The 25,027-nt window shown below is 55.3% G+C and overlaps 10 protein-coding genes across 10 annotated transcripts; 6 read left to right on the forward strand and 4 right to left on the reverse strand.

Moving 5' to 3' along the window:
* Positions 1-360: 360 nt before the first annotated feature.
* Positions 361-739, reverse strand: F5144DRAFT_486112 (uncharacterized protein; the record flags this gene model as incomplete). The annotated part of the gene is made up of 2 exons (XM_066785530.1): positions 361-521; positions 583-739. The coding sequence occupies 2 exons, from the start codon at positions 737-739 to the stop codon at positions 361-363; spliced, it is 318 nt and encodes a 105-aa protein (XP_066644264.1).
* Positions 740-1,933: 1,194 nt separating this feature from the next.
* F5144DRAFT_161452 (major facilitator superfamily domain-containing protein) lies at positions 1,934-4,363 on the reverse strand. Its single transcript, XM_066782547.1, has 6 exons — positions 3,915-4,363; positions 3,798-3,855; positions 3,288-3,743; positions 2,989-3,227; positions 2,522-2,914; positions 1,934-2,433 (listed from the first exon to the last, which is right to left on the reverse strand). The coding sequence occupies exons 1-6, from the start codon at positions 4,056-4,058 to the stop codon at positions 2,197-2,199; spliced, it is 1,527 nt and encodes a 508-aa protein (XP_066644265.1). The 5' UTR covers positions 4,059-4,363; the 3' UTR covers positions 1,934-2,196.
* A 2,832-nt stretch (positions 4,364-7,195) lies between these two features.
* Positions 7,196-8,218, forward strand: F5144DRAFT_644412 (uncharacterized protein; the record flags this gene model as incomplete). Its single annotated transcript, XM_066792846.1, has 2 exons — positions 7,196-7,695; positions 7,782-8,218. The coding sequence occupies 2 exons, from the start codon at positions 7,196-7,198 to the stop codon at positions 8,095-8,097; spliced, it is 816 nt and encodes a 271-aa protein (XP_066644266.1). The 3' UTR covers positions 8,098-8,218.
* Positions 8,219-8,981: 763 nt separating this feature from the next.
* On the forward strand, positions 8,982-9,639 carry F5144DRAFT_161575 (uncharacterized protein). The gene is made up of 2 exons (XM_066782548.1): positions 8,982-9,104; positions 9,154-9,639. The coding sequence occupies exon 2, from the start codon at positions 9,182-9,184 to the stop codon at positions 9,512-9,514; it is 333 nt and encodes a 110-aa protein (XP_066644267.1). The 5' UTR covers positions 8,982-9,104; positions 9,154-9,181; the 3' UTR covers positions 9,515-9,639.
* Positions 9,640-10,772: 1,133 nt separating this feature from the next.
* F5144DRAFT_600755 (heterokaryon incompatibility protein-domain-containing protein) lies at positions 10,773-11,528 on the forward strand (the record flags this gene model as incomplete). The annotated part of the gene is made up of 2 exons (XM_066791094.1): positions 10,773-10,999; positions 11,087-11,528. The coding sequence occupies 2 exons, from the start codon at positions 10,773-10,775 to the stop codon at positions 11,526-11,528; spliced, it is 669 nt and encodes a 222-aa protein (XP_066644268.1).
* On the forward strand, positions 11,087-12,889 carry F5144DRAFT_161607 (uncharacterized protein). Its single transcript, XM_066782549.1, has one exon. It carries the CDS (start codon positions 11,571-11,573, stop codon positions 12,651-12,653), a length of 1,083 nt encoding a protein of 360 aa, XP_066644269.1. The 5' UTR covers positions 11,087-11,570; the 3' UTR covers positions 12,654-12,889.
* On the reverse strand, positions 12,887-15,699 carry F5144DRAFT_529253 (dipeptidyl peptidase IV N-terminal region-domain-containing protein). The gene is made up of 2 exons (XM_066786899.1): positions 13,195-15,699; positions 12,887-13,128 (listed from the first exon to the last, which is right to left on the reverse strand). The coding sequence occupies exons 1-2, from the start codon at positions 15,423-15,425 to the stop codon at positions 12,999-13,001; spliced, it is 2,361 nt and encodes a 786-aa protein (XP_066644270.1). The 5' UTR covers positions 15,426-15,699; the 3' UTR covers positions 12,887-12,998.
* Positions 15,700-15,994: 295 nt separating this feature from the next.
* Positions 15,995-18,206, reverse strand: F5144DRAFT_591284 (heme peroxidase; the record flags this gene model as incomplete). The annotated part of the gene is made up of 5 exons (XM_066790253.1): positions 15,995-16,617; positions 16,724-16,798; positions 16,852-17,138; positions 17,190-17,587; positions 17,640-18,206. The coding sequence occupies 5 exons, from the start codon at positions 18,204-18,206 to the stop codon at positions 15,995-15,997; spliced, it is 1,950 nt and encodes a 649-aa protein (XP_066644271.1).
* Positions 18,207-20,043: 1,837 nt separating this feature from the next.
* On the forward strand, positions 20,044-21,816 carry F5144DRAFT_508074 (uncharacterized protein; the record flags this gene model as incomplete). The annotated part of the gene is made up of 2 exons (XM_066786498.1): positions 20,044-21,305; positions 21,486-21,816. The coding sequence occupies 2 exons, from the start codon at positions 20,044-20,046 to the stop codon at positions 21,661-21,663; spliced, it is 1,440 nt and encodes a 479-aa protein (XP_066644272.1). The 3' UTR covers positions 21,664-21,816.
* A 1,157-nt stretch (positions 21,817-22,973) lies between these two features.
* Positions 22,974-24,020, forward strand: F5144DRAFT_565948 (uncharacterized protein). The gene has a single exon (XM_066788528.1). It carries the CDS (start codon positions 22,991-22,993, stop codon positions 23,771-23,773), a length of 783 nt encoding a protein of 260 aa, XP_066644273.1. The 5' UTR covers positions 22,974-22,990; the 3' UTR covers positions 23,774-24,020.
* The last annotated feature ends 1,007 nt before the right edge of the window (positions 24,021-25,027 follow it).

Raw genomic sequence — 25,027 nt, forward strand, 5'->3', positions numbered from 1 at the left:
CCGAGCACTTCGAGTGTCCCAGTGTCCACTCGCTGATACACACCGTCTGGTCCAAAGTCACTCGTTCCCAGACACTGAATCCCTGGGTTCTTGAAGCTTGACGGTAGCAACATTCATGTCAATTTTGGACACCGTTCAGGGCAGAACAGACAGAAGGAGCCGGCCGGTAGCCGCCATGTTTGAAACGCGCGTTGTTATTGTGGGGAGTTTATCTAGACTGCAAGCCGCAAGGCTAGGTAGTCGGACAATCTCCAAATAGACGAATCGCTGGCCAGCGAGTAAAAGGAAATAACCGAAAAGAACGGATCACACGACTCTCTTGTGGCTCCTCCCCCATCCGCCTCCTGATTCAGGGCTCCCTCAATTGCACTCGGTCTGGGGACGGTCACCAATTTCAGAGCAACCGGACACGCAATCCTGAACCCAAGTCACGGGCTGGCTGTCCTCAAGCGACCAGATGGATCTGAAAACGTCGGCGCCACCGTGGGGGATAGCGTCCAGCACACCGCGGTTGGCGACGCCTGCACAAAGTTTGGTCAGAATTTCTTCTCTTTTCTTGATGGATTTGTTGGGGTTACGTACAGCCATTGTTCAGGAGAAACCAGCCACAGTGCTGGCCACTGGTCGGGCAGGTGACCTGGCGAGCCTTGAAGCTAGTGGCGCCGTCAACGGCGGCCGCCTGGGCGTTGGAAACAAGGGCCGCGGCGAGGGCAATGACGGTGGTGGTCTTGAACATCATCTTGGCGGTTTTGAGGGATTGGTGTTGAGTTGAAGAATAGTTTTAAGGCTGGGCTGTAGTAAACTGTGGATTGTTGCGAGGAGCTGTTGTTGAGCAGAAGAAGCTGTGGTTGAGGTGAAGGGGGGGATGGTCTTTATAGACGAACAGTTGCCTTACTCCCATGGGCATCCAGTCCAACGAGGTCCCGTCTTGCCGCAGGATTGTCGGTTCAACGTCAGCACCAGGCAGGAAGCAACAGGTCAATGCGGAGATGCTCTACACGTTTCCGTGAACCATAACTTCTGCTTTCTGGCACTCTAAGCGGTCCTACCCCGGCAGATTCCTTCACGCTCGAGGGATTCCTGAAAGCTCTGGAGCCTTAATACCGCCTGACTCTTAGGAGATGCTTGCAAGTTTGGGAATCACATCAACGAGGAAACAACCGGCAGTTTCAACCGGTAATATGGCATTTGATTGGGTCATGTGTCTCTGCGCGCCCGTGAAGTCGTTGTGATGACAAGCAGGATGCTCACCTTGTAGGAGCTGACCGATGATTGCCGGAGCCCTTCAACCTCCCCGGAAACGAATATCAGTCTCTGAGGTTGGGGGCTTAAATTAGACATGGGATGTAAGCATAGGCCCGACCTCTATTTGTGCCACGCCAACAGCCCGGCCTCAGTTGAGGCAGGTGGTGCGCCCTAACCTCTGGGAATAAGAGTGAAGGAACATAACCTGATTCAAGCATCAATGCATTGCGAAATAGTTAGCTCATAGTTAGCCCGGGCAAAACCTCAGATGGTGTCGTTCCATTTCCTTTGGTAGAGACCATCACCTGTCCTTGGGAAGTATCTGTTCTTCTGAAGAACCACGTTGACAACATACCAGCCAGAAGTTGCAACATATTCTTGAACTTCTCTTTCTGGGGAGCCAAGACGTGGCCAGTTAGTACCTAATATGTAGTAAACGACTGAGACAATCAAAGACTTGGTCTTGTCACGAAATAGCCATGATTCCTATCAGCCTTCACCCGCGCGCTCCCCTATCCATACTCAACAACTCGCAGCATCAGATACTGATGAAGGAGCAACCAGTTACCAAACATTAATGGTCTTGGCATAAGCCCCAGGTGAAACGCTTTCGGAGTTTTCGGGATCTGGTCAGCTTGCTCTGTCTGCCCCGTGTAACCCGCGGCAACCAATATCGGTCCCGAGAACCGGGTTCCAGGATACCCAACAGTTTGGTTCAGAAAACAAGTGGCAGATCAATGCCAGTTTCGAGTATATTCTTCGTAGGATCAAGAGTCGGTGTGACGTCTCGATGTCACCCTGCCAGCAACATAGCATGACAGGTATCACGCCTCGCCCCCAACCTTTCAGTGAAAAAGAGGCGACGTGCATAGGCATCCTTCCCCGAACTCCGGCCGTTTGTACCCCCCGAACACGTCTAAGCCCTACCAACCAACCACGCGGGCATCCCCATCACAGCACATAACGATATGTGACCGCCCTATCGCCCATTTCGGACAGTTCCTGCGGCGTGTACGAGTCCAGCGCGCCCTCCTCGATCCTCCGCGCCCGTTTCTTGTTCTGCGCCGTGTAACCAACCACCAAAATCAGGGACGCAACCACGCCCGCGCCAATAAAACCGAGCTCCAACCCGTGCCCCAACCGGTACCGGGGAGCGTCCCGGGCGCGGTAGAAGTTGGATGCCATAGCCTGGTAGGGCGACAAGCCGTCAGTCAGTCAGCACGCACGGGATTCTCATGCACGCACGGAAGGGAAGGGCTGCAGCTGCGGTACTCACACCACCCAAGTTTCCGACGCCGATCTGCACGGCCATGCCGACGGAGCGCTTCAGCGAGCCGGACAGGTTGTTGGAAAGCCAGGCGATGACGCCCGGGAAGGCCGGGTAGATGGCGCAGGCGGCCACAAACACGCCGGCGTACACGACACGTGGGTGCTCCTTGGGGTCGGTGGCGATGCACATGGAGAAGCCGACGGCCATGACGAGCAGGAACCCCACGATGAAGGGGCTGCGCTTGCCGACTCGGTCGGAGAAGTAGGCGGCTACGACGGCCAGGATGGCCGCGGTGATGTAGATGGGCACGGTCATGAGCTGCGCCTCGCTGCTTTGGTACCCCAGGTGCCGGATGATGGTTGGGAGGAAGAGTGAGATGCCGTACAGGGGGCAGACGACCTGGTGCGTGAGTGAGTGTTAGGATTCCCCAGGGGGTGAAAAAGGGATAATGACTGGATTTGGGGGCCGCTTACACCCCAGTAGACGAAGATGTTGACCCAAATCTGCCAGTCGAGGAACGCATCCTTGACATACTGCCACCGAAACTCGTCGGCTTGGGCAACCTGGGTGCCGTTCGGGTTTTGGCTCTGGCCCTGGTACTTGAGCCGGTAGATGACGAAGGCTCGCTCCTCTTCGGTGAGAAAGGTTGCCGTCTCGGGGAAGTCGAAGAGCGCGAAGAAGGCGATGGCGGCTACGATAACGGTTGCGATTCCTTCCCACAAACCATTATTAGTAACGTTTCCGGTAAAGGAGAGACTATTTGGGGGCCAACCCTCAAGGATGAAAATCCACTGCCAGCCATGCAAACCCCCAACTTCGTCCATCTTCCCGATGGCAAACGCTAGTAACCCGCTGAAGGCTCCGGCAACACTCGCGGCGCTGAAGAACATGGCCTGCCTGAGCTGTATTTCTTCCCGCTTGTACCAGTTCGTCAAGTAATAGGCAACGCCAGGGAACAACCCAGCCTCGGTCACCCCGAGGAAGATGCGCGCCGAGAGGAGTCCCGAATAATTGTGAACGATACCCATCAGCGTCATAACAATGCCCCAGGCAACCATAATAGCGGGGAGCCATATGGAAGGCCGGACCTTTTTCAGCATAAGGTTGCTCGGCACTTCGAAGGCGGCATAAGTGAAGAAAAATGCCGTCAGGCACCAGTTATACTGGTCGTCTGTTAGGCCGAGATCCTCTTGTAGGCCTTCAATCTTTGCATTTCCAATGTTCCCGCCTGTTTAGCCATCGTCAGTGCAAGGGGCTGTCCACTCGGAGGAGGAAACCGTACGGTCGAGAAAGGAGAGGAGGTAGAGGAGGGCGAGCATCGGAATCAGCCGCATATCCATCTGTGGCAGACATGTCAGCATCACATGAAAAAAGCATGGTACGCCGGCTGCAAGCTCACCTTCCGCAGGATTTTCTTTTCATCCAGATGGGCAAACGACTGCAGCGTTACCGGCGGCACGCCCGCCCTGTCGAGCTGCTCAACGTCGATCTTCTCATCGGTTTGCGACCCCGGCCGGTCAGCCTCAGCGGTGATAGCCCCCATCTTGTCGACAACTTAAGCCTTCCAGGGGTTGGAACTTGGGTCCAATATGACGCGTGATAATTACAAACCGCCGCGGGAGGGAAAAAGAAACGAAACGTGCACGCATCCAGGCCCAAACCCATCAACGGTCCGTACCCCTCCTCTTAAACCCCCCAATCAACAACCCCATGAATCCACCATGGTGATACCCGAATGCTTATCAACGTCACTTGTGCACCCTTCTCCAAACCTCCAAACCCACCTCCCCACACCAACAGACCAGGTCCAGCAAACCGGCGTTGCCCCGCGCCCGTCCTCCCCCGCAAAAGGACCACCCCCAGTGCCGTCCCCGAGTCCACTTCCCCGCAAACTCGCCCCCGCAACCCCGAATGCCCCGAGGCTACAAGCACCAAAGCCCCCCCGCGAATCTAATCCTAGAGCGGCCAAGATCGCCGCCTGTTCGGTGGCCGGGAGAGGGGACGAACAGCGCAACCCGTACCCGCGTGCCAGGTTTTGCCCTGCTTCGACCGCGGCCGAACCTCACTGCCGGTGTCTGCTCGGGTGGTGTCGGTTATGGGGCTGCGGAGAAAGGGAAACGTTCGCCAAGGTATTCTAGACCTGTTGACCTGACCACCTGCTTGTTGCAGCAACAGCGCAGCTGGCACATGTGGGCGAGTAAGACGGGGAGAATAAGACGGTGAGAACAGGACGGCTACCGAGGTAATTTGGTGGCATTTCGCCTCAAAATGGAGATTTGCCCCGGATGCGGCCGCCTCATTTGTCGTTTCCAGCGCGGTGGTTCACCATGATGGCAGCTGAGACAGATCCTCGGACAAATGCGCTTGTCGGGTATTAGCCCAGAGCGCCGGGCTCGCTGACTAGTCCCAGACCGTCGACCAGAAGCGCGGCGGAATCACATGAGGCCGTCTAAGCTACCACCTTCCTGTCCAGGCCCGTGCGACGTCTTTTGTGGTGAAAACCAACGACACCCCGTTGCCGGGAGGGAGAGCATCCTCGCCACAACCTCACCATATCATTTCCATCCATCAGCTTGCCGGTGGTAATCACAAGCCAGCTGTGCGCCACTTCCCTTGAACTCACGCAAAGGGTTATGGCGAGTGGCGCAACTCCTGAAATCGCCCCCTGAGCGCCATTTGGGGTTGCTGGGCGCCGAACTTCCGGCGATGTTGCCACGCAGGTTGCAAGTCGCGCAGCTGGCTCGTGGGCCTGTGGTGTTGGCACAGAATTTCCAGTTGGGGGCCTCGGGGGCGATGGTGCCCCGCCACGCCGTACCAAAACAAAGTGTTGCGGCGCTAACAGAGCTGTGTGGTTTTCTTTCTGGGTGGCGGGGTTGAGCCTGAGAAAACTGCAGGTTACCGTTTTGGATCACTGATTCGGACTGCTGGGCAAGGCGGCTCTGGGTAATGGAATTTGCGTGCATTATTCAGTTGTTCAGAAAGGGGGGTGCCTCTGCACCCATTTGGACACAAACCAGGGCTTGGTATGTAACGGGCACAATGAAGTTCGGTGAAGCAATTGTGAGACGCAGGTTGTGATTTCAGAAGAGGAAAGCACTTCGCGGTTGGACATAATTCCTGGGCTGGCCGGGAGGGTGCCAAGGGGACAAGCCAGATCTACAGACCAGCCCGGGATTTCTCGTCGTATAAAGAACAGACTGAATAATGCAAGCAACCTGTACATACTTTGTAGTTGACCTGTTTCTCATCCACATCTTGAATCATCGGGTGGGTGATTCTTTTGAGTGTTACCTAATTGTCCCACGACCTACCGTCCTTAGGGGTGAAAGGGCGACGAAAAAGCATAACTTACAAGTCAAGCAGAGAACTTTGCTGCAGTGGCCGCCGAATTTGGCAGTCCAGTGCAGCCGCCTTTGGGTGTCGAGAGTCGAGACAATGCTGCGCGCGCTCATCCTAATGAAGACCGAATTTGTGGTTTAGCGACGGAAGGTAAGTGTCCGAGAATCAACGAGCCGAGACAAATCCGGCCACAGAAACGAGCCTTCTTTCTTCGCCTCATGCCCGATTTTGAAGGCTCTCCACGGCAAGAGCGGTTAAGCAGCAGCTCTGAGGAAGGAGCGGGCTGTATACGGGACGTGCCCGGTCTCCAGCCGATACGCCAGGAGCCCCGTCCGAAGAAGCTCGGGGAGCGTGTCGTTAGGTAACTAAACTTTAACTTCCCGCTTACCAGCCGAGCCGGCTTGGTGTTGCTCTTTTTACTTCTGTTGGCATAAAGTCGCTTTGGGCCCAGGGTTCCTGGAATCATCATTGGCTTTTGAGAGTTGCTATGGGGCGGTAAAGGGGGCCGGGTTCCGCAGAAGCATGGTTCTCTCCATGTCAACCATGCCGACGTATTCGCCGGAAAGCGCGCCCAAGACCCCCGGGCTCCTGGGGGCGTTGTGGCGTTCTTAGGGGCAGGCGAGCAGGGGAAAAAGTGCAGTGCATCGAGAATGCTTTTGGAACCATTGGGATTTTGCGCCCCGCAGTTTTGGATCGCCTGTCAGGACCCCGGGGAAAATCGCGGTTCCATTGGACCCTTTGGATGATGATCTTTCGATAATATCGATGTGAGCGATCCCTGAAATGAACCAAGAGGCGATGGGCAAAACTACATACTTCCGAGAACTCCGTCACTGCGGGCGTTTTTTTATCTCTCCCGAAAGCTTAACCCCGCGACCCCACGTATCGAAACTCGGTCAAATGGTCCATGCATCGCCCAGCGAACCCTCCGGTCTTCCTGTTGTTTGTCAGGGTGTAAGGTGGTGGAGGCGCCATCAACACCATGTCGCCTATCCCGGATCATGACCCTGCCATCTCGGCCCAGACGAAGCAGCCGGCGACCTTGGCCCTCACAATCGGCTTCCCAGCACTCTCAGCAATTGCCGTGTCTTTGCGGTTATACACACGGCTCGTTGTAGTCAAGCGGACTGGGCCTGACGACTGGTTTATTCTCGGTGCATTTGTATGGCATGATGGGCCTTTTCTGTTTGCCCCTGGCCATGACATCGGGACTGACATTTACTCACAGTTGCTAGCAGTTTCTTCGTCCGTCGCAATTGCGTTAGGTAATTAGACCCAACCTGGTGGTCGCGATGAGAGTTAATCTGGGAAAAGTGCTAATGTTGGCTGTCCAGAGACAAAATGGGGGCTCGGGCTCCATTCGTGGATGGTGACTCCGGAGATGCTGGGGCAGCAGATGAAGGTACGCCGTCCTCTTTCCGCACTGGTGCAAATGTCATGCCAACAGCTTTGAACCCCGTGCAGGCACTGTACGCTTCGATCATCAACTACAACATCGCAAATAATGTCGTCAAGATGTCTTTCACTCTCCAATATCGACGCATTTTTGGCAGCAGCAGCCCGACCGCCGACCAAGTGTGCCGCTGGTTCTTCTTTTTTCTTATGATATGGGCTGTCATGCAGGCTATCTTGCTAGGGCTCTCCTGCGTCCCGCTCGCTGTCATCGTGCCCAGCATGGCCGGAAAGTGCCTCAACACAGTGCCAGTGTGGTACGCCTCACAGACCTTGAACGTCTTCACCGACTTCCTCATTTTTTCCGTCCCGCTGCCTTATGTCTACAAATTGACAATGCCCACCAAGGAGAAATTCCTTGTCCTTGGGATCTTCTCCCTCGGCTTCTTGTACGTGTCCCAAGTCTAATTCGGCTCCGTTGAGCAGCGCTCTATCCGACTGTTGTGGTTTCTAATCAGATCGAACCGAACGCTAGTACCTGGACTATTTCCGTCATCCGACTATCTTACCTCGGCGCCGTTCCCGTAGCCAAGGACCCGACGTGGGACAACGTCGAGTTGACCCTCTGGTCCGTGACCGAGCTCAACTGCGGCATACTCTGCGCCTGTCTCCAGACCTTGCGGCCGCTCTTGTCCAAGTTCAAAATATGCCAGTCACATCTCGGTTACGATAATCGCCGCTGCGTGCGCCGACCGCTAAGCGACGGAGTGTTTCTGGAGACTGCCCCTCTTACGCGTCGCATCTCACACGAATCGGATAGCGAAGATCGCCATGACCAGGAATTTGGCTAAGCGGCCAGGCGGACACACTGCACAACGGATTGTACTTGACCGTACACAACTCGCAGTACCTCCCCGCTCTCGACTGCCTCATCAATCCGCGGGGCCATGTCTCAAACCCGAGGCGCCGTTTTGTTTCCCGCCGTCTTGCAACTTCGAGGCACTTGAAGAATCGACAGGGGTTCTTTTCAAGCACCACAACGAACCACGACCCGATGCGGCACTGCGGCAGGCGAAATCCCGCTAGGTTGGAATGAATGGAGGCACTGGCGTCAAGATAAGGCATGATGCATACCCGCTGAACCCGCGGCCGATGGCAGAGATGTTCCGGTCAGTGACGGCGATTCAGACCCATTGGAGGCTGGACTTGGGTAATAATAATGGCAAGCCATGCCTGGGGAGTTTGGGGGGGAAAACAGTCGCATATGACGCGTTCCGAGTTACGGTACATAAGGTAGCGCTCAAAGTAACGCTCGAATCAAAGTAGCGGCGGCCTAGAAGGGCGGCTTGATGGGAGAACTCGCATGTTGATGGTTCCTTCCCTTGTGTCAAATTTTCCCCCGTTTACTTTTCCAAACCACTCCTCTTCAGTTCTTGGTTCCCAACCCACACGGCTTGACCAGTGACTCTCTACCTGCTGGTCTCGTCCGATATCCCACTCAACTTGGTCAACGCTGGAGGGTCCGAAGATCGCAATCGACCGGCGTTGCGTAGGCACCGCGACGGACACAAGTAGTTAACGAAAAAAAGTGTGTCTGCCCGCTGGTAGGATGTATGATCAAAGGTCTTGATTCAACCGCAGTCTTACCCAGGCATTTGGATGCCAAGTGGTACGAGGGTTGAGTTTTGAGTTCAAAAGTAAATCCCCTGTCCCTCCCAACGAAAAGCACCTGCGTGCCCCGCACATCTTGAAGCCATTGAAACGAACCTCACTCAACCCCGCAACCACTTTCGCAACCTTGTGTATACCATTTTTTCCCAGCGCCGTTGGGTCCGTGATACTATTTTATGGTGTTGAGGTAGGCCGTCAGCTGTTTTAATTGGAAATTAACTCTAATTTTCTGCCAGGAGGCCCTGATCCACATACCCACCCACGATGGCTCCCATCCCCCGCAAGGAGTCGACCCTCGTTGAACGGGTGCAGGCCCTGACACTTCACAGCAAGGGAGCAAAAACACCAGAGATTGAGAATATAACTGGTATCAGAAAGGAGGCATTCAAGGCCCTCCTTCGCCGGGCCAAAGACAGAGGATATTGCGTCGGGGGCCCTATCAAGGAAGAGCATGTCGTCAATGGCCCGAGGACCGGCAGGCCTACGAAAGGCGCCACCGAAAGTGTTACCGAAAGCGTTGGCGAGGATCCCGAGGAGGTTATTCTCGAAGCTTTAATGGAAACTCCCACAAGCTCGGATGCGATTAAATCGACGTAATTTCGGAATGCTGACAGAAGCATACCGGCTGCCAACTGGAAGAGCGAGCTCGTCAACGCAGCAAAACCATTCCTTACATTTTGCTTGTGGCCCGTGTCATCTGGAAGTTCCCCGAGGACCCCTACAGTTACCGTAAGTACCTACTGTCCTGGCCTGAGATGTTTCTCCCTTCCATCCATCCCTTTGACGGCCAGATCACTACCTAACAGTGTCCCTCAAAGCGAAGCAGACACATACACCTGCCCAAACCTCTCCCTCAGCCCCCCACCAACCGATGTTACCGGCCCCCCTCCTGCACCATCCCCCTCAACCATCTTACTCGCCAATCCTATTCAACTTCCCAGCCCCCTCCAGCGCCTTGTTCACAACCCTGGTCGGCCCACCCGGCACCACAAGCTCCCTTTTCACCGCTGACCGGACAAGCAGTCTCTCAAGCCACGCCCTCACGTTGGAAACCTGCCACTGAACCCCGATCCCGCTGAATCGCGAGGTGTTGGCCACGCTGACCGGCCTCATGTTGAGGAGGCTCCCGGCGAGAACCTCGTGCGGGCGCTCCGTCTGGTTACATAGCGCTGGATGGGCTAAGGATGATCTGTGGGGTAAGGAGTCAAGTGCAGGAAGAGGTTGGCTTTGCTTTGCTTGGTGTGGGAAAAGAGGGGTGTGTGAGATGTTATATTGACATAAGAATATCTTGGTGGTTTGGGAGTGCCGAGGAGACTAGCAGAGGAAGAAAGCGAGAAAAAGAAACGTCACCCGAGGAGTGAAGAGGGGGAGATGAGGCGGGGGAGAAGGAGGAATTATTGGGGTGAGCTCAAGCCGCGACTTCTTGCTTATATAATTGCAAATGGAATGTTGCGGCCAAGTCAGTGGTACTTTTACAGCTGGGGATGGTGTCTGGGCGTCCATATCCTTTCTATGCAGCACACAAAAGGTTGAACTTGCTCATCCTTTTCTCGATACAACTGGCTCTCTTTTAGAATCCTTCAACATATCCCTGCCTGATGGCCGGGGGTTGTTTGCCCGGCTGACACAAGGCTGGAGGCACGAACGGGACTCCCAACGTCGATCCGGGCGCATCTGGCAACCCGGCCGGCAACACGAGGCTCAGCGATCAGTAGATTCAGCCCGGGGTCAGTCAGCCTGGGGGCCAACCCCGCCCAAAATCGTGTGTCGGGTTGAAACGCAGCACAAAGCCTTCCTCGGCCAACCCAACATTCGAATAATTCTTCCCGGGCAGCTTTACACGACGAAAACGGCCATGAGACTGCTCAACGTACGCACTAGAGATATCGGTCAGTTTTTGTCAGACTTGGACATCCAGCCCTATGCCATTCTGTCCCACACCTGGGCCGAAGATGAAGTCACATTTGAGGACTTCCAGTCCCTCTCGAAAGAGGCGCTCGCAAAAAAGAAAGGATACGCCAAGATCGAATACTGTTGCCTACAAGCGATAGCTGACGGGTACGATTGGGTCTGGATCGACACGTAAGTACTTAGCAGAAGCCCCTATTCCACCCGAAGTATTATCAGTGGCAATGTATCTTAGGGACGAAACACTAACACTCGCGATAGTTGTTGTATCGACAAACGAAGTAGTGCTGAGTTATCAGAGGCGATCAATTCCATGTTCCGCTGGTACAAAGAGGCGGCCGTTTGCTACGCTTACTTTGCAGATGTTCAGGCCCACGCCGGCTCCGACTTCAAGTTGCTTCACGCTCAGCTTTCCGGCGCTCGTTGGTTTATACGAGGGTGGACGTTGCAGGAACTACTAGCTCCCCGGGACGTGGTGCTGTATTCCAGCCACTGGAAACCAATTGGCACGCGAGGCGGACTACGTGAGGCTCTCAGTGAGATTACGAGCATCGAGATCAAGTATCTTTGTAACCATGCCCCGTTGGAAACAGCGAGTATTTCCAAGAGGATGTCCTGGGCTGCAAGACGGAACACGTCCAGAACGGAGGACCTCGCCTATTGCCTTCTTGGGATCTTCGACGTCAATATGCCACTGCTCTAAGGCGAGGGAAAGAAGGCCTTTCGCAGGCTACAGGAAGAGATCATGAAGGCGAACCCGACAGATCAGACCCTGTTTGCATGGGGCCACATTGTTGACCGGCCGATGAGACAAATCACAAATGGCTCATTGTGCAAGGCACCTGAGTCGCCCACATCAATCCCTTGGGAAGCAAGCCAGGCAGGGACGACTTTCCACGGGCTCTTTGCCGAATCGCCCAAGAGCTTCGAGGGTTCGTCTTGCTATAGGCCATGGCCCGGAATACACAACTTCTACAACCCTTCTACACGACGTCTACAAGTGCCCTACCCGACCGTGGCCGGCGCATGCGCTATTATCGAACTTCCAGTTCTTCCTTCTGTTGAACTGTTCGCTTTCCACTGGCCACGCCTCAAGTTGGCCCAGCCACGTTGGCTATTGTTCGCCATTTTGCTTTGCCAGTCCGAGAGTGGCGACAGTCCTCTCATTCTTGTCCCAATCTATGGCTGGGGCCACGACCGGTGGAGCCGGACAGACGAACTGATGTATTCCCCGAGCGCCTTTGTTTTGAGCCAACTCACCAACATGACGCAATATCTACGGCTGGAACCCCGGCGGCACCCGGGTCCGCAGCCGGGGGACGCCCTGCCTCGCCGCTGGGGCAACACTCCGCTCCACGACCACTCCTTGGAGACTTACCATGCCGCTGTCCACCCAATTATGCGCGAGGGCATAGTCAGTATCCCACAGGGAGGCACCTTTGGGAGACTATGGGCGAGCTACTTCTGGCTCAGCCCGGATCACAAGGAGCCACCCCTAGGGTTCGGCATTGTTTTCGACCGCGACATCAACCAAGCTTCGCTGTCAGTGTCACTTGTACCCGCGTTACTTGACAAATCAGAAAAGAAGGCTCCGCTAAATAGGGATGGCTTTACGTGGTCTCCCACTTCGATTCTCGCATACGGCCAATTTGAGGTGTTGTCGAAGAAGGCAATGGCCTCTCCAGACGATACATGGCGGTTTGACACCGCGCCATTTCCCGGCGTGGAAGTCCGGGTCAGAAAGGTAGAATCTGGATTCGAACCAGAGGATTATATTTTTCTTGTGGACATTACTATCTTTCCATCAAACCACTGGGGTACCTGGTGAGACGGCCCAAAGGCAACTACCCATCGCCGTGGGCCTCTGGCAACACCCAGCAAGTACATGGAGTGAAGCAGGAGGTTGGCGTTCAAACCTCAACCGGCGCTGGAAATACGGGCGTCGTTTCCTCGTTGCTCACCACGACCATTAGGCTTGAGGCAAGGATAACGAGGGGCCGGGGTCAAGGAGACCAAGAAGGAAAGGGAAAAGCAAACTCGGGTAGGCATATTAGTAGGTTAGATCGTTATCATGTTAACTATCACGGATACCTTATTAGCTCGTTTCAAGACCACCGGATGGCCGAATGCGAGTACAATTCGCTAGTGTACCTAGGTATTACATCCACCGCCCTCACCCCTTCCACGGCATGCCCCTCTTCTTGCTCCACTGATGCCTATCCCCCGGGACCCTCCTCTTCTCCGCCCACAGCCTCCCCGTCAACTGCTTATACACAAACGCGTTCTGCCCGTTATACCGAATGCTGTGGTCCGAGTCCGTAAAATACGTGACATCCAACTTCTCAGGCCCAACCCCCGCGCCCATCAACAAATCCCCCAGCGCCACACTATTCTGCAAATGCACATTATCATCCCCCGTCCCATGCTGCACCAACAACTTCCCCCGCAATCCCTTAAACCCCTCCACCCGCCTCACCGCCGACACATTATACCCCTCCCCATTCAACTCCGGCGTCTTCATATACCTCTCCGTATACATCGTATCATAAAACCGCCAATCCGCCACCGGCGCCGTCGCCAGGCCAAACGCAATCGCCTTATCCCCCACCTCCACCACCTTGGCCGTCAAATACCCGCCATAGCTCCACCCCCAAATCCCCATCCGCTCCCTATCCACCCACCCATACTCCCCCGCCAGCCACTTCGCCGCCCAGATCTGGTCCGCCGCCTCCAGCGTCCCCAACCGCCCCGCCACCGCCGCCCGGAACGCCCGCCCCCGATACCCCGTGCCCCGGTTGTCCACCGTTAGCGTGATGTACTCTAGCTCGGGGTCGGAGGCGATGTACGCGTTCCAGTCGAAGGGCTGCATGGCTTTGGTGACTTCCTGCGCGCCGGGCCCGCCGTAGGGGGTGAGCAGGAGGGGGTATTGTTTGGTGGGGTCGAAGGTGGCGGGCAGGCGGAGCATGGCGCTGAGGGTGAAAGTGCCGGAGGGGTGGGGTAGGTCGAGGTAGGTGATGTTGGGGAGGCGGTAGGCTTGCAGGGCGGTGTGCAGGCGGGTGTTGGCGTTGATGGTGCGGAGCGGGGTGGTGGGGTCGGTGGTGGTGTAGAGTTCTTGGTAGGGCACGTCCGGGCCGGCGTAGCGCAGGATGTAGTAGCCGCCGCCGGAGGAGAAGGAGGCGGTCCAGACGGCGGGGGTGGTGGGGTCGACGAGGGGGGTTTTGACGCCGGTGAGGTAGGAGACCGAGAAGAGGTGTCGTTCGGTGGGGTGGTTCTCGGTGGAGGTGTAGTAGACTAGGCCGCGGGTGGTGTCGACTTTGAGGATGGAGGCGACTTCCCACTCGCCGGAGGTCAGGGTGATGTTGGAGCTGCCGTCGAGGGTGAAGAGGTACAGGTGGTTCCAGCCGGAGGCGTCCGAGAGATCGAGGTAGTAGCGGGCCTTGGGGTCGTCAGTCTCGGGCTCGTCGTGGCCCTTGCCTTTGCCCTTGCCTTTACCCTTGCCCTTCCCCTTGCCGTCCTGCCGCTTGCCATGGCCCGAATCACGCTCCACCTCGCCAATGTAGGTTATTGCGATGTTGTTGTCGAGCCAGCCATCCGAGCCATCTCTCTCCCGGGAAATGGTGGACTGCTTGGTGTCGGCATCGACAGTCACCAGTTTCTCGTGGTCCTGCACGCGGTTGAACGCCCGGTAGATGAGCTTGTCGTGGGCATCCGTAACCCATGCAACCTCGCCAATGATGAGGTCGTCGACCGGCCAGGCATCGATAGCCACTGGGAAGACCGCCTTGGCCTTGACCTCGAGCAGGCTGAGAGCCACGGTGGGGTTCTTGGTCCCGACCTTGGGGTAGCGCAGCTCCAACTCGCGCGGGTACGACGGAGCTACCTTCTGGTTATCCATGTAGTACGGGATGGTGTAGGTTTGGACGCCTGTCTCGTTGAAGCTCAGGAAGGCAATGTACTCTCCATCGGGCGAGTACCATAAGGCGTTGTTGGTGCCAAAGATCTCCTCTTCATACACCCAGTCTGGGATGGCATTGAACATGTCAGGACTTCCATTGTCCGTGATCTGGCTGATCGTGCCTTCGGCCCAAATGAAGAGGTTGTTCCCCCGGACGAAAGCAATCTCGGACGAGGACGCGGGATTCCAAGTGGCGTACTGGATGTCGCCCTCGGAGCTTTCGACCAGGGACTCGATCTGTCCCGTGGCCACATCCTGCACCAGGTAGTTGGCAAAGTACGAGTGCCGGTACTGCTTGGTGTAATTGACAGCCCAGAGGATCTTGGAATAGTCGGACGAGATCTGGTAGTCCCAGTAATCGGCGGGGATCTTATCGGCGGACAAGAACGTGGTCTTGTTCCCGCTCGCGACGTTCTCAAACACGAACGACCCATCCTCCCCTCGAGTGATGAAGTCGCCGTCCTGGCCGGAGTTGATCCATGTGACTGACGTGGTGGACGAGGAAAGCTCTCCGGGGCTGCCGGTGGTGATGTTGTATGTCAACAGTTTGGTGCCGTTGCCGGAAGGTTGATGAGGGAACCGGGGAGGCTCAATGGCAGTTGCCAACGCGGCAGCGACGCAAAGTGAGAGAAATCGTCGCATCATGGCGATCCCCTTTGCAGCGTGAGGGGGTGAGGGGAAGTTGGTGAGACACGGGTGACACGGGTGATCCGTGGTCAACTTTATTTACCGATCTACGTCTCCTGCCCGTATGGGAAGCCCGGTTATTCACCCGGGCACGGCAGGTCAAGAAGTGGCTGGCCATGGCACTGATGTAGTAGAGCCTAAAGGGGAAGGTGGTGATTCAGACGGTGGATTGCCAAGATGGAGAACCCCGGTGTTGTTCGCACGCAATTAACTGGTTCCTGGTACCTGGCTGTGGTTCGCTGGATGCAAGGGGTCTTGGCTCAACTCCGAATGGGAGTGCGTGATCGCCAGGCGGCGATAACCTCATCGGCTTCATTGATGAGATGCAAAGGGGGCTAAACTTCATTCTAGCCCTAACTTTGTATACTGTGTAACTGCTTCCTACAGTATAAAGAAGTATGTATTCGATGCCAAACTATTACTGGACGAAAAGAAACGCATTCAACCACATTCATAATACAATCTTCAATACATGTACGGGCACGTAGCGGTCCGCGTCGATATGAACCCCTCCGACCTCCCCACGATTAACGATCTCCCACCTTCACCCACGGCGCAAACACATTCTTCCCCTTCCCCCTCTCCAACGTCTCCCTCAACTCAGGAAAATGCCTCCCCAACACATCCCTCATCCCCCCATCCTGCACCCACCTAAACCCAACCTTGGTGTACGTCCCCTCCCCCCACTCCCCGCCCTCCCCGCCCGCAATAAACCGATCACTCTTCAACCTCCTCGACGCCATCACAATAAACACCCTAAACGCCGTCTCCGAGAACCCAAACCCCTCAATCACCGGCTCCGCATGCGACCCCACCAACGCATCCACCAACTCAATATCACCCCCATACGCCTCCCTCAACTCCCGCGCACTGTCCACATCCCCCCCCGTCAACTCCTCAAACGTCTTGGGCACCGACATGCGCAGCAGGCGGCGGAAGGCGCAGTAGCGCGGCACGCCGCGCTCGCGGTCGCGCAGGATGTCGATCGTGCCCAGGTCGCGGGTTTGGCCGTCGGGGGTGGGGAGCGCGCGCAGGAAGGCGGGGTAGTTGTGCGCGGTGATGGCGCCGGGGTGGGAGGTGCCGAAGGTGTAGAAGGCGTCGGGGAAGGTGAGGCGGTGGGGGGTGGGGGCGCGGAGGGGGAGTTGCGCTTCTGTTGGAGGGGGGAGGGGGGTGGTTAGTTACGTGGGTGGGAGGGGGTGATTGGGGAAGGGGGGTGGGTTGTTGGGTTGGGGGGGAGAGGGGGATGCTAGACTTACTGGAGAAGGTCATGTCGGCGACGGGGATGGTGCGGATGTGCTCGCCGTTGGTGGCCGAGTGGAAAGCGATGTCATCTGAATGAGGAGGTCAGCGAAGAACTTGGGTGGTCAAGAACAAGACACCGTACCTGGGATCAACGAGTGCATCCTGTACACGGAAACAAACTCCTCCGTCAGCGAGTACGGCACCCCGTCCTGCTCGGCGCCGCTACCAGGAATACCGCTGATGATCTCGCTGGTCTTGGAGATGCGGCCGAGCATCTTGGTCAGCTTCTCGCCCACAACGCCCCACCAGTTGGCGTTCATCCCGAATTCGAGCGCTGGGTGCGCGAGGATGGCCGGCGTCCACTCGACGGTGTGGATCTTGGCCATCAAGGCACAGTTGACGAGGCGGGCTTTGTCAAAGACCTGGTCGCTGGGGGCATGTCAACAAAGATCATCACTTCAGGGATGAAAGATGACCTACCCCGTCATATCCGGGTATGCCTTTTTCAAGGCGTCGCAGATCGCATTGTGCTCCAGCGCGAAAAGGGTGTGTAACATCTCCATGCCGATCCACCAGTTATCGTGGAAGCCGGTAAGGGGATTGCCATTCTTATCCCGCGGCAAAAACGAAACGGCGCCAATCTCATCGAGCGTCAGTTTGCCGTCGGGCAGCTTGGCACGCAAAGCTTGAGTAACGGCCTCGCTGGATCCGTAGATCTGCGATCCATCCCACCAAGCCGTGTTCTCGTTTTTGTAACCCGGGCACTTGATGTCAGATGGGTCCAGGATTTCGTCTGGCTTGGTTCGGAACACTTCCATATGAGGATGGGGCCACGAGTCCCCTCCCTCCGGAGCAGGTACGTTGAACTTCTCCTCGCTCTGCCCCGTATTAGTCTCAGCAATTATTTGGGGCTCGCAAGAGCAAACTCACCTGCACATGGTTGAACCAGTCGTGGATTTGGAACTGGATCCAAGCCGCGGCCAGCATGTTGAGCGTTGTAGCAGGGATCATCTTTCCGTCGCGCCGGGCCATGAACTTCTCGCTGATCATCCGTGGATTCGGCGTCCACAATTCCTCTTCAGTCGGCTTTTGGGTCAGGTGTCGTGGAAAGTTGCGTCCAAAGCGCATGCCTTTGCAACCCATCAGGGGCTGGTCGAGGGAGTTGAACTTGCCATCGGAGTGGCGGGCTCCACGGTAGCGCTCATCCGACAGTGGGTTGTCCGTTGCGTTGCCCTGGGCTTCCGCAGAGGCATAGCCGTCATGCAAATTGTATTGCCGGAGTTCGATCCTGAGGAAGGCCAAGTTAAAGGCACCGAGAAAACCGGGAAGCTTGTACCAAGGGATAGCTTTGTTGAGAAGTTTGAAGGCGCCGATACCGATGCGCTCTATCAGGGTGGCCTTGAAGTTGGGCGGGATTACTAGTTCCTCATCCTCGTTGGGCTTCTTGGTGTCACCAGAGGGGTGAACACCATTCAGGGGCCCATTGGTCGATGCCATGGTGATGATTTGATGGATCGAGACGAAATGAAGACTGAAGGCGAAGGGCGACAGACACCCTACATCGACGACGTCGATGCATATATATACCCGGATTCCGAACCCGGGATGTCCCTTGTCAGGGAGCCACATCAGACGGGACCTGTCACCGGGCGCCCTGAGGCGTCATCTCACGCCGATGTTTCTGCCCCCCACGTCTCATTCGCCAAATACCCGGATCCCGATGTGTTTGTCTCTCTGTGCTACCCTCCTCTTGGGACTCGGCTGCGGCGTGGTTGGTGCCTCGGGGTCCCGGGAGGCGGAGTCCAGGACATTTACGCCCAGACGCAGATCCTATCCCATGCGAGGCCAACCGCCGTCACACGGGTGATGGAATGCCGGAGCACATTAAGCGGCTGCATTCCATCAGCTTATCACCAACAGCCCAACATGTCTATGTTGGATGCACGGTTGCGGCAGTGCCTTGCATTCCCTGCCATCCCTGTCATTAATGGACCGTTAATGACATGCACACGAGATCGCAATCTCACAGGGCTGACCTTGGTCGACCAATTGTCCCTGCTGTGAATGGTACTCGATGTGTAATCCGCTTGGCAAGTGGGAGGACACTGGCTCTTCAACGACGCTGACGTGAGAGAGGAGGACTGATACCAGAAGCATCACTTTTCTGCAACAGGGGGACTGAGCGGTTATTGACTAATGAGGCTTCAGCAGCCGATAAAAGGGAAACTCATGATGGTTTTCGAATATCATTCGCATTTCTAGAAGGAAGAATATGTTGTGATGTTTTCCAAGGCCATAGCTGCCGGGCAGGCCAACTCCTGGATTGATCAGCCCCAATCATGATCCAGGCCTAAACATGGCAATTCCATGTTTAAAAAGGTGTTTTGTTGATAATCGCGTGATAAAATGCAACAAAGTCAAAAACCAAAGTATGGAAAGCATTAAATATGGCGGCACATCCGGCATGGACTTATGAAGGCAGGATGACGAGACCTTGTTTGGTGGATGTCCATATTCTCTCACCACTCAAACTTTGGTCGATGTGTACTTCCCCACTTCTATTTCCCACTTTGAAATGTTCGATATTCACGTAGGCTAATTTCTATTAGGGTTAGAAGGTGGGAATGATGTGTGGCATTGTGTTGCGTGGGCAAAAGAGGAGCCTGAGCCAGATTGCGGCGATAACTACTGGCCAAGGTGTAAACAATGTGATTTGAATGACTGAAAACTGCCACAGCAGCCAACCAGAGTCTACTACCTTATCCCAGCACATATGGTTTTGGAAGACCGCTTGCTATGCAGCATGGATGATGTGGTGGGTTAGAAGATAGCATGGGAGTGTTTTGGTCTTCAGGGTTATCATTTGGCGTGTCATCTGTGAGATCTAGACTTGTAAGAACTCTTTTACTCACATACTCCTTATGCTTGACATATTTATGATCCGGTTCCCACCTCTTGTCGTCCATATGCCCACTGCGCGCCGTGCACTGGTTAAGCTTGGGGGGATTTCCACTGCTCATCCCTGCCTCTGAAGTCAAGTTGACCTTGCCAGTGCTCAAAAACTTGTAAATTTTAGCGCTTCATCGTCTCTTGTTACTCCGTAGCAACAATATCAGTTCTTACTGTTAAATTCTGAGACCGGACGGATGAGAGAGTGTGGGTCGTGCTATCTTCACCCACCAACTTGTTTAATTCAAAAATTACCATGTTGATTTTCCTCTCTGTTCCACGACCTCGAACAAACGCGTTCATTCACGATACCACTTATGTTTCAAAGGTTCACCCTCCCCTCTCTCACACACTTATTCACTCCTCCTTCATACATACAAAACCCATGGAGCACTTCTCCCAAGGCCCACGAAACCCTTTGTTCGACGCGACGATGGATCTGGACCAACAGAACGACCTAAGCTCATTCACAGCCGGGGAGAGCTGGTCGCGTTTTACCTCGGAGGAGCCACCGCCGCCACCATGCTTTTTACAGAAGCTGCCGATGGAAATCCTCACCAAGGTCTGCGGAGAATTGGCCGACGACAGAAGCAGCCTTGCCCGACTGGGCCGGACCAGTCGGATCCTCAACCTTGTCGCCCTTTCAATGCTGTACACCCACTTGAGGGACGGGCAGCCCCAGCCACGGAGGGACCTCGCGTTGGCAGCCACCCTCTTGGCATACCCGAAGCTTCGCACGGCCATCACGTCCATCGAGTTCGCCGCCCCGTACAACGGCCCACACGCGGCCCCCTACAGCCAGGAAATCATCTGGGACTTCCATCGCGTGATTCAGCGCCTCTTTGGTATGGTCACCTTCCAGGGAAACAGCGTTTCCGCGCCCGTCAAGACCATGGCAATAATCTGCCTCATTCCCAACCTCATCACGCTCGAGATCACCTTGGCCCGCAGGTGGGGGGACACCAACTTCCTCTTACACAAGGTCGACAACCGGGTCGCCGGCCCCAAGCCCACCTGCATCCTTCCCAGCCTCCAGAACCTGATCGTCCGTTTTCCCGTGGTCGAGGGGACTGGATGGTCCGACGGCATCAACCTCCACAGCCTGAACGGTTTGTTCTATTGCGCCGTGAACTTACAGTCGATGACCATCGAGAGACCACGCGGAGGAACCTCGCTTACCGGCCGCCGCCCCAACGTCACCCGCCTGCGCCTGATCGACTCTTTCCTCTGCTATCGCGGCCTGCGGCATGTGGTCCGGAGGTGCGGCGACCTGACGCACTTCGAATTCGTCAACTATCCCCACGGCTGGCCAGAAAACTACTTGCCCGCCTCGCCCGCCCAAATTGTTGAGTGCCTCCTCCCGTACAGCGGGACCTTGGAGAAGCTCCACCTCGCGCCCTGGGTTGCCGACCCATCGACGCTTGAAGGAAGGCCGTGGGATTTACTCGTACGGTTGCCCAATTTTACCGCGCTCAAGCAAGTCGCCATCGACCACCGGGCCCTTGCCAACCAGATCGATCACAGGGCGCTGTGCCAGCTGCTGTGGGACTGTCCCCTCCTTGAGGGGTTGTCTATTATGGGGCTGAGAGGGTTCCCGACGGAGGAGTTTGGCACCTTTACCTATGCCATGATCAAGTTGTTCAAGTGGTACGTTCCGACCTTCTCTCTTACCCAGCCCGACTCCTCACCTTCCCTCCCCTCCCGCAACCCCCCTCCCTTTACAACCCCGCCAAGCCCAAACAACCCCCCCCCTTCCCCCCAAATCAACCCACCCAAAACCAAAAGTTAAAAAACCACACCACTAACACCCCCTCCCCCAACCCGTAGGCCCCGCCTCACCAAAATCCGGCTCGAGATGGCACGCTGGTTGCCGTTCCCCGCGCGTGCCAACACAGAGCTGCACCGGCACCTGTGGGGCGACTTCAACGTAGTGCGCATGCGCCGCGCCGGTGTGGAGGTGGTGGGCATTGGGGCGCTGGAGGAGCGGGGGCCGTTTGCGGGCTGATGTTTGGATGGGGGGTTGGGAGTCGGGAGTTGTTGGTTATTTGTTAGTGGCTTGTCGGTTTGGGTGCCCGGGGAGTGTGTTTGGGTGGGAGGTGTTTGAGTGCGCGGTGTTTGGGTGGTGTTTGGGCGGTTGAGCGTGTATTGTTTTTTTTTTCTGTTTTTTTTTTTTTGGTTTGTGTTTATGAAACACTGAAACACAAGTAAGGATAGGCGATCTCCCTTGTATTATTCATCGCCTGCCCATCGCTTAATAGTAGTGCCCCTCCGTATCGTACGCCATCCCAACCGGGCCTGCGAGGTCGTTTAATACCTTCAGCGTTGGCTGCTAGCTTGGTTGTTTGTTATTGAGATGAACTTGGTTGCTGGGAAGTTCCTTACCTAGCTTGGGTTGCCCTAATGCTGCCAAAGGTCATCCCGTCTGCTGCCATGGAACTTCGTGATATTTCATTCGAAGCATCCCAACTCTTCGTGCTCACTTCAGGTATCACCGATTGGTCCAATGGAAAGGGGATGGTGGTTAGCCACTCTGCCCTCTTTTGTTTCAGTTTTTTCTTTTTCACACTTTGGTGTTCGTTTCTCTGTCATGGTCTGGAAGCCCGGGGCACTAGAATCCCCATCTGCTTGCTGTCAAAGAGTGCCGAGCTATGTACTTGGCATACCTTATTCACTCAGTATTCCCTGTTCAATAATTTCAGAGGCAGATTGTGTTTGCTCAGTTGCTCACTTCTTTGTGCTCGAAGCACCCAAATGAGCGCCAAACAATGGCCTAAGGTAGCTTTGACGAGTTACCTACCTAAACACTCAAGGTGGAGCCATGGCAGCCTTTATTACTTCAAGTTTCTATTTTAATTGTCTCTTAATTTGGCCAACCCCCACGCTCTGTACCTTAGACAAGATCTCCACAACTTTGATACTACCACATTGTCGAATCGTCCTAATCAACCAACAACCCATTTATCATGGGAACGACAGTTGATCTGCAGGACGCCCTCCCGATGCCCCCCTCGCCCACCGGCCCCGTGGCTCTCGATCTCACCCCGCAACAACCGGGATGCTTCCTGTTAAACCTCCCGCTAGATATACTCCACTTGATTTGCGACCATCTACTTGCCAAGGAGGCAGCAGCATTCGATCGATTCGAGAGAAAGACTCAGGACATGTGTCGCTTGTTGCGAACATGCCGCACTCTGTATCAAGTTGTACTTCCAAGGCTACACGAGACAGTGATTTGCTTCTGCAACCTGGGCCCCAACGCCAACACTGAAAAGATGCTCAATGCTATGTCCGCTTTTCAAAGCAACCAGAAGGCGGGGGCTGTGGTCCGAAATATGATTTTGGGTCAGACAATACATGTAGGTATAGGGACCGAAGATTTCCCAACCAACGTGCTCGAAAGGAACTACCCTCATTTCTACAGACTATTCGGCTGGCGCCCAGAGGACAAGGAATTCTCGTCCTCCATTCACGAAGAGGGCACACTTGCTGCTATGTCCCTGGTGTGCTCGACCCCTAACCTCGCTGATCTCGAGGTTGCGGGCGGCTGCTTGGGCGACACCAATTTTCTCCTTAACAAAGTCGACAACGGGCAAGTCATCGGCCCCAAGTTCACACTCTCCTTCCTCGACACCCTCATTGCCTATACCCATTTTCCAACCCTTTACCTTCCGGACCTTAATGGGTTGCTGCACTCCGCCCCTAATCTCACGACACTGATCCTCGGGAGACCGTCCAAAGGCGGGTCCCTTAGCGCACGCCTGCCACAGTTGACGTGGCTGGAACTGCGCGACATGTATATGACGGCGAGGGACCTGGAGAGGCTGGTATGCGGTAGTACGCGATTGGCCGTAGTGTCGTTGGCAAGTGCCTGCGGGGGCCGCATCGGCTCCCTCCCGGTCTCCCCCCGGCGTGCCCTAGACGCGCTGGTACCCGCTCGCCTCGCCCTGCGCAGCCTCGCCCTGTTACCTAGATGCCCGAGGACGGTCACCGTGACGACCCTGACCACCTTAAACCGGCTCTCTATCCGCGCGAAACGTTCCCGCTGCTTGACGGGGTACGTCTTGCGGATCTGTTCCCCGCGCTGGAACAGGTATCGCTCGATGCCCGCGCAGTGACGGGGCTGCCAGATCTACTGGCTGGTATGGAGATGAGAATGGGGCTGGCGCTGGTAAATGTGAGAGTATCGAATCGGTCTGTAATGGAGGTGAAGGCGCTGCTCCGAAGTGTGGAGACGTATAAGTGGCCGCGTCTTCGGATAGTTAAGATCGCGCCGTTTCGTAGTGGCAATTTTAAGGGCCCGCAGGAGGCGATTTGGAATGCGTTGGGGCAGAGGCTAAAGAAGTGGGGTTGGAAGGATGTGAATGAAAAGGAGGTTAGGACCGTTGTGGCTGGAGTGAGCTTCTTGGCCGTGCCAAGCTTCAGAATGAGGCCTTTCGCAACCCCAGAGGATATCTAAGAACATACGGCTTCAATACCTAAGGTAACTAACCACATCACTTATAACATCAACCCCTGAAAATAACATCTGCTCATTACAGATGGTGGAGCTGACTCCTTTTGTCCGTCAAAGCCAAACGCTCTTTTGATTGTTCAACCAGCTCCTTGTTAATGCGAGGGATTCGAGAAGCAGCAGAGGCGAGACAACGGCACAAAAGCATTCAGCCAATCATTCAAAATACCCAGGTACATAGAACACAGTTACATCCCCCATTTGGCCTCCATTCCGTCTTCCTCGTTCACGAAAGTGACTAAATCTTACCTTAAACTGAGACACTCCCAAAGCGGATTGTTTCGTTTTATTCGTTTGATAGTTAGATGTGGCCCTCCCATCTTCACCCAGTGGCAGCGGGCTCTGAAAATAGGTAGGAAAAGAACGGCACAGGAGAGAAGAAGTTATTATGCTGAGGAGAATGGCTTCGATGACGATGATACGAATGTTGATGATGATACTCCCATCCCATGGGACGTCTCGGGTTATACCAAGGCAAAATAAAATACGACGTACAGATCGAGCTTTAGTTTAACTAAGTTACTATCCTATCCCCACACTCGATATAATGTTTTCGAAGTTGTGCATTTACCGGTCGGGAGAAGGCGGATCATGGATGCATGCTTCGTGGCTGGCCGCGTATCCACTCTAGCCGGAATCTCCCTTGCCTAGGTGGCTCGAGCTGCCTGACTGTTAGCCCGATTTCCGGGTGCTGTCTGTCAAAATTGAGCGCAGTAGTATTCCATCACATCCAGTGCCACGTGTGTCGATGACCGCGTTCGTTGCCGCGGCCATTTGTTGCATCGCGATTGAGCGCCAAGGTTGCCGCTCGCTGTAAGCGTCCTGTTTCGATCCCATGGAAACCTGTGCGACATTCGCT

The sequence above is a fragment of the Chaetomium tenue genome, assembly GCF_020726465.1.
Source record: "Chaetomium tenue strain MPI-SDFR-AT-0079 chromosome Unknown F5144scaffold_3, whole genome shotgun sequence".
NCBI classification, from domain to species: domain Eukaryota; kingdom Fungi; phylum Ascomycota; class Sordariomycetes; order Sordariales; family Chaetomiaceae; genus Chaetomium; species Chaetomium tenue.

What these genes read in the sequence shown, in the direction of transcription:
- F5144DRAFT_529253 (XM_066786899.1), bottom strand. Translation starts at nt 15,425, where the DNA reads ATGATGCGACGATTTCTCTCACTTTGCGTCGCTGCCGCGTTGGCAACT. An exon ending in AGTGTGGCGCTGGGGGATTT is followed by an intron (nt 13,129 to 13,194) that starts GTTGATGGGCGC and finishes CTCGGACCACAG; the next exon opens with CATTCGGTATAACGGGCAGA.
- F5144DRAFT_161607 (XM_066782549.1), top strand. Translation starts at nt 11,571, where the DNA reads ATGAAGGCGAACCCGACAGATCAGACCCTGTTTGCATGGGGCCACATT.
- F5144DRAFT_161575 (XM_066782548.1), top strand. Translation starts at nt 9,182, where the DNA reads ATGGCTCCCATCCCCCGCAAGGAGTCGACCCTCGTTGAACGGGTGCAG.
- F5144DRAFT_161452 (XM_066782547.1), bottom strand. Translation starts at nt 4,058, where the DNA reads ATGGGGGCTATCACCGCTGAGGCTGACCGGCCGGGGTCGCAAACCGAT. An exon ending in GTGGATTTTCATCCTTGAGG is followed by an intron (nt 3,228 to 3,287) that starts GTTGGCCCCCAA and finishes GTTTGTGGGAAG; the next exon opens with GAATCGCAACCGTTATCGTA. An exon ending in GCGTCGGAAACTTGGGTGGT is followed by an intron (nt 2,434 to 2,521) that starts GTGAGTACCGCA and finishes TCGCCCTACCAG; the next exon opens with GCTATGGCATCCAACTTCTA.
- F5144DRAFT_565948 (XM_066788528.1), top strand. Translation starts at nt 22,991, where the DNA reads ATGATTTTGGGTCAGACAATACATGTAGGTATAGGGACCGAAGATTTC.